Below are 5,842 nucleotides of genomic sequence, written 5' to 3' on the forward strand. Positions count from 1 at the left end.
TAAAATACTGGGGGGTTGTTTTTTTTTTAATCTGAAAAAGAGAAGATACTGTTGTTATCAGTTTGGCTCGATACTTGCACATTATTATTGATTAGCATTATTGCTGAATCCTCCTTGTCCCCAAGCCAAGCAGCTGAATCTCTGCCCCTACTTTCCAGGAAGGGCAAACAAAGTGCAAGGTCGGCCCCGCAGATTAATTCGCCGCTGCAGGTGCTCCCTGCAGACAGACACTCCAGCTGGACTGAGGGCCCAGCCATGTCTCTACTGGCAGCTGTTCTGCTGCTCTGGGGTAAGATGTCCTGGGGCCTGGAACCTCTGGGGCAGGTGTGGTATGGACAGAAACTCACAGACTCTGTTCCTACAGGTTTCACTCTGGGACCAGCCACTGCTGTGTTCGTCTGTAAGTTCAGCGATAGGGCCTGGGAAGGGGGGCCTATGGTTACGTGGAAACACCCTTTCCTAACAGCAGTAAGTTAACCATGACTCTTTTTTACTCCAGATACTTCCAGTGAAGCTACCCTATGGGCAGACCCTCAGTCCCTGCTGCAGCCCTGGGCCAACCTGACACTCACGTGTCAGGCTGAATTCCCTACCAAGGACTTCCAGCTGATTATGAATGGATGGCGTCTCTATAAAGTCCACCTTGACAAATATGTCAGGTCACACCGGTTCCAGCTGGGGGCAATTACAAGCAGCAACAGGGGCCTCTACCGCTGTCGATATGGCGTGGAGCCCCCCACTAGTAAACTGACCGACCTGAACAGGTGGACAATGCTAAGCAATCCTGTCGAGGTGACAGGGACAGGTAAGCAGGGCCGTAATGGGGTCAGCAGGCAGCAGAGGGAAGTAGATGGAAAAGCTCCCATTTGTGTCACCTGCTAGCTCTTAGCCTCAGTTTGCTCATCTGCCAAGTGGGAATGTTTATGCTGTCCCCAGAGGCTTGTGAGCAATGACTCTCATAGAGTGCAGGGGACCAGCCTGACACAGAGGAGTGTCTGGCTCCCTGTCTCTTTCTCTGAACCCCACACCCACACTCCCTGCTGCTCCTGCCCCCCCCTTCTATTTTCTGAGTCTGGACTCCATACTCTGACTTTCTCGGAAGAGAGACTGAAGCACTCACCAACCCTGCCCTCCCCCTCCGCAGAGCCCTTGCCCCGACCCTGGCTTTCTGCCGAGCCAGTGCCCTGGATCACCCCTTTCCTGGGCACATACCTGGTGTGTCAAGCTGCAATGCGAGGCGTCACTTTCCTGCTGAGGTTGGAAGGAGATGATAGCTTCCTGAAGGTCACTACAGCCCAACACATGGAAAAGGCCTGGTTTATAATCCGCAAACCTGGCAACTACAGCTGCAGCTACCGAACTCACGCAGAGGGCATTCCCTCTGAGCCCAGTGCTTCTATGACCATCAAAGAGTATGGTGAGTGTTGAACCCCAACAATGAAAAGCCAGCATAAGACTGAGTGCGTAGTGTCCAGAGATAAGCTGGCTGCCCTGCGCTGTCACTAGAAGACAGAGGTTCGGGGACCCTCCAAACCAGGGTGTCCTTACTTCTTCTCAGTGATCTTCCCTGCCTTACAGCCACACCACCTCCACCAATTCTGTACTTTATGGGAAATTACCCAACGGTCCAGCGTCGGAGCACACAAGAGATCCTGGCCTGCAAAGCTCCTCGGAATGCAGCTGAATTCCAACTCAGGCGGGGTGAGAAGGTGCTAAACGTTCATGGGGTGAGCCCTCTCCGAGACCTCAGACTCTACTACCTGAACTTGACCGAGCTGGAAGACCAAGGCCCTTTTACCTGCCGCTACCGTCTACACAGAAAGTTGGACCCTTGGTCTGAAGACAGTGAACCCATAGAGCTCATGTGGACTGACGGTGAGTCTTGTAGCCTGAATTAAAGAAAACAAAACAAAAATGAAACAAAACAGAGACAGATATTTAGGTTCAACCTGAAGATCAGAAAAGAAAAACAACCAAGCCACTAGAGAGCTCTTCTTATCTTTAAGACATCTTCAGACTGAAAAGCGAATGAGTTCCTGTTTCATTCTACCTTACATTCCTCTGTAGTGCTGGGATTAAAGGCATATGACTCCCTAGTACTGAAATTAAAGATGCGAGCCACCACCACCTGGATCTGTTGCTGAATTGCTCTTGTGTAGCTTACGGTGGCCTTGAACTCACAGAGTCTGCCAGTGTCTCCCAAATGCTGAGATTAAAGGTGTGAGACACCACTGACTGGCCTCTGGTGGCTTAGTTTTACCCTCTGACCTTCAGGCAAGCTTTATTTATAAACCATATATAAAATATCACTAGAGAACTTCACAGCGGGACTGCAGACAAGAGTGGGCTGAAAAGTCAGAGGTGGTGATCAGAAGCAAGCAGGATGGGGAACCCCAAAGCAGAACCTCCAAATCTTAACATATTACCTACTCAGCTGCCATTGCCCAAGCTTTAAATAGGACAATTAATACAGCAACCTTGAGCCCCAGTAAAGAACTGGATCACCAGAGAAGTCTGGCACAGAGTTTAGTGGACCACTACATGTCAGGGTATCCTAGCAGGGATGTGGTGGGCTCACTGTGTGCCCAGATATTGACAAGGCTGAGATGTTGAGAGGGTGGTACAGTATTGAGCACTGTTGTTTTGGTGAAGGCTGAGTCAGCATAGGTTAGCATAGGCTGGACGGTGCTTGTTGTGCCTTCAGACTGGGCCAACGTGTCTGATCCTCTACAGAGACGCTGCCCGCACCCACGCTCACTGCGGAGCCATCAAGTCAGAACCTTGAACCTGGCTCGACCGTGCATCTTCGGTGTACTGCACCCAAGGCTGGCCTGCGCTTTGGCCTCCAACGCCAGGGTGACTTTGAGGAGCCTCTGCTCCAGATGCTGAAACCGTCTGGTACCGAAGCTGTCTTTGAGCTGCACAATATCTCAACAATAGACTCTGGCAACTACAGTTGTACCTACATGGAACAGGAACCACCCTTCTCAGGATCCGCTCCCAGTGAACTCCTGGAGCTCCACGTGAAAGGTGAGCTGAGCATGGCCGGAAGGGTGGAGGGTTCAATGTGGTCCTAATTTAGGGACCAGAGTTCCTGGGTTGTAATCCTGTCAATGGTCATGCTTCCTGGGTTATGCGTTAATGAGGTATTAGACTTTGAGAATTTTGAGGTGGCCCCCCCCAGGTGAGGTGTAAAACCCTGGTTTGTTCTCTGTGCTCTGAGGTGGAAGGCAGCTCGAAGAACCATGTTCAACGATGTTAGGATCCAAACTTTCCTTGTTCAGACCCACTCTCTCGTGCTTCAGATTCCCTGGAGTGCATGTATAGAAGTCCATTCATATCACTGATTGCCTTGAGATAACGTGCCCATTTACACAGGAGAGGCCCGGGCATTATCGATCCTTCAGTTTCCTCACCAAGGTCTCAGTAGGTCAGAGTTCACTCACAAAAGACTACACAAAGGCATCAGCCCCACTCAGACCTTTGAACCGTGCTTCTGCTACAAGCACTTTTGTGAAAGATCTCTTTGCCACTACAACACTTTGGGCATCTGAGAAAGTCATGGGACAGACCAAGGGCCTGCTGGATCTCATAGACATTGTGATTTGAGGGTCCCGACACCTAGATGAGATGTAGATTTTCCAGCACCAGCGCTTATGACGCAAGGCAGGAGAGGGAGCTGCCTGGCTCAGAGCAGACAGTGCAAAGGAGCAGATCCGCCATAAGGCCTGGCAGAAGTTGTTACAACCTCCTTGCCATCTTCCCTGACAGGGCCACCACCCCGGCCGAAGCTTGAAGCTCTGTGGACAGGAGTTGTACCTCTGGGCCATGAAGCCCACTTTCGCTGCCACGGCCACGTGCCCAAGGTCAACATGGAGCTGGTACGTGAGGGCTTCCACACACCCTTCTGGATGAATCAAGCGATGACAAGTACCTCAGCAGAACTGAAGCTGCCCTTTGTGGGTCCCCAACACACAGGCAACTACAGCTGCCGCTATACAGCCTTGTCACCCTTCAGCTTTGAGTCAGGAACCAGCGACCCCGTGGAGGTTATAGTAGAAGGTAAGGCTTCCAGGACTATGGTAAGGTTTTGCCTCTTGATATTGCAAGGGCTGTGCACTGGTTAATTGCTTAATTAAGTACAGTGTGCAAAGGTCCTGTTGCAATTTGAAGAGTCAACGCATCCACTTTTTTTTTTTGTCTAGGTATCTGACGTGGCTGCAGACACAGGAAACAATGGTACCCTTGGAAAGGGTTGAAGACAGGAAGAACTGTTCTTCCCAATGTAGGATGCCTCTCCTTCAATCTCCCTGGACTTAATAAAAGTCAAACAAGAGTTTGTTTAAAGTGTGTCATCCACTTGTGTGTCCAGGGTGGCTTCAGGTGGGGAGCAGGCTGCTCTTTGAGACCTGAGACCTTGCATCCTTAAAGAGGGTAGGCTGAGAGTTGGATCCCAAGGACAGAAGGGTGAAGGCCTGGCGCCGTTACCCCATTTGTCAAGATCCCTTTTTTCTGCCCTTCTTTCTGGCTACCTCTTAGCTCCCTAGCATTTCTCCCTCCTTCTACCAAGTGTATGTGTGCAGCCTGGAGTGCTGGCCATGCCTGTCTTAGCTTGGAAGGGTCTGCCCCCACTCTAGCAGTCGGTTAGAAAATGCCACGTTAAAGAGTTCTGCCTGTGTTTTTCTTTTTTTACGAATAAGCGCTGATGGGTGTCATCGGAGTGTGTCCAAATCAATGCATTATCTGAAGTGATTCAGCTAGAACAAACCAAAACAACAGAACATCTTCAGAGCTGAGCCAATCTTTTGTTCCCTTCAAGCCTCAGTGGAGCCTGAGACTAAAGCCTGAAGGGCTGATCCCTGAAGCAGAAGTGGTCCTCAGCTCAAAAATGCCCTGCCCCTGCCTTGTATACCAGCAGTCCCTTGCTGCTTCTGGTCCCCAGGATAACTCAGAGACACTCCATGCCTCCCTGTGACCCCTGCTCCTTCAGTCCTTTGTTGAGAGGGCCCTTCCTTCTCCTTCACCTATCATATGCATACTAAAACACTGGCTCATGCTTCAAAGCTGAAGGATCCTTCCATTATTTATGTTTTACAACAAGTTCTAATTGGAAGTTCAGCAGCATAATCCAGAAGTTAGTTTGGTTCATGGAGACACCAAAGATGAACAACACAAGGTGCTGTTCTTAAAAAATATTCATTCTAAGGCTGAACGAATGGTTTAGCGAGTAAAAGCTCTTAACCCACAAGCAAGACCACCTCAGTCGACACCCAGAGACCATAATGAAATGGATAAGGAAGAAGGATGTGGGGGCAGGCATCTGTAATCCCAGTTTTCACACAGTGAGATGGAGGGGAGACAGGAGAATAGAACACCTCCAGGCTTGGAAGACAGAGTGATCTAAAGGAAGAGACATCCTGTCTCGACATGAGAGGCTGAGAGAATAAACTCCCCACAGACATCTTCTGATCTGTCTGGGCACAACCATGTACACACTCGCGCTCACATATACACATATAATAACAAATCAATAGTTTAGTTATGTGCAGTAAGACACACACGTAGCCAGAGATGCAGTGCAAGAATTCTAGTGAGCTCCCAGTGCTGCGCATAGACCTCCATCTTGAACTCCTTGAGAACATCATAATAGGTTGTTGGCCCCTGACATAGCCTGAGATGTAAGGAGAAGACAGGAATTCTAGGAGATAGCAACCGTTTCACCTAATATCATGATTCCCAGTTTAGAGATGAGCAAACACTGAGTGTCCCCAAATACTGAGTTAACAAGCAGCAGGGCTGTTTCCTATCCCAGTGCATAGCAGCCTAAGGCAGTCTCTAACTC

General features: G+C 49.8%; 1 protein-coding gene across 1 annotated transcript; it reads left to right on the top strand.

Moving 5' to 3' along the window:
- Positions 1–177: 177 nt before the first annotated feature.
- On the top strand, positions 178–4,336 carry A1bg (alpha-1-B glycoprotein). The gene is made up of 8 exons (XM_050145014.1): positions 178–289; positions 365–400; positions 500–805; positions 1,145–1,417; positions 1,579–1,875; positions 2,734–3,030; positions 3,772–4,062; positions 4,206–4,336. Exons 1-8 carry the CDS (start codon positions 256–258, stop codon positions 4,211–4,213), a joined length of 1,542 nt encoding a protein of 513 aa, XP_050000971.1. The 5' UTR covers positions 178–255; the 3' UTR covers positions 4,214–4,336.
- The last annotated feature ends 1,506 nt before the right edge of the window (positions 4,337–5,842 follow it).

Source organism: Alexandromys fortis, unplaced genomic scaffold (genome assembly GCF_014885135.2).
Source record: "Alexandromys fortis isolate MF-2015 unplaced genomic scaffold, M_Fortis_MF-2015_v1.1 scaffold_2_1_26212458, whole genome shotgun sequence".
NCBI lineage: Eukaryota > Metazoa > Chordata > Mammalia > Rodentia > Cricetidae > Alexandromys > Alexandromys fortis.

Bases quoted from the DNA above. Each gene is read 5' to 3' on its own strand.
- A1bg (XM_050145014.1), top strand. From the start codon at position 256: ATGTCTCTACTGGCAGCTGTTCTGCTGCTCTGGG. The intron at 401-499 runs GTAAGTTCAGCG...TTTTTACTCCAG, and splicing joins AGCCACTGCTGTGTTCGTCT to ATACTTCCAGTGAAGCTACC. The intron at 1,418-1,578 runs GTGAGTGTTGAA...CCTGCCTTACAG, and splicing joins TATGACCATCAAAGAGTATG to CCACACCACCTCCACCAATT.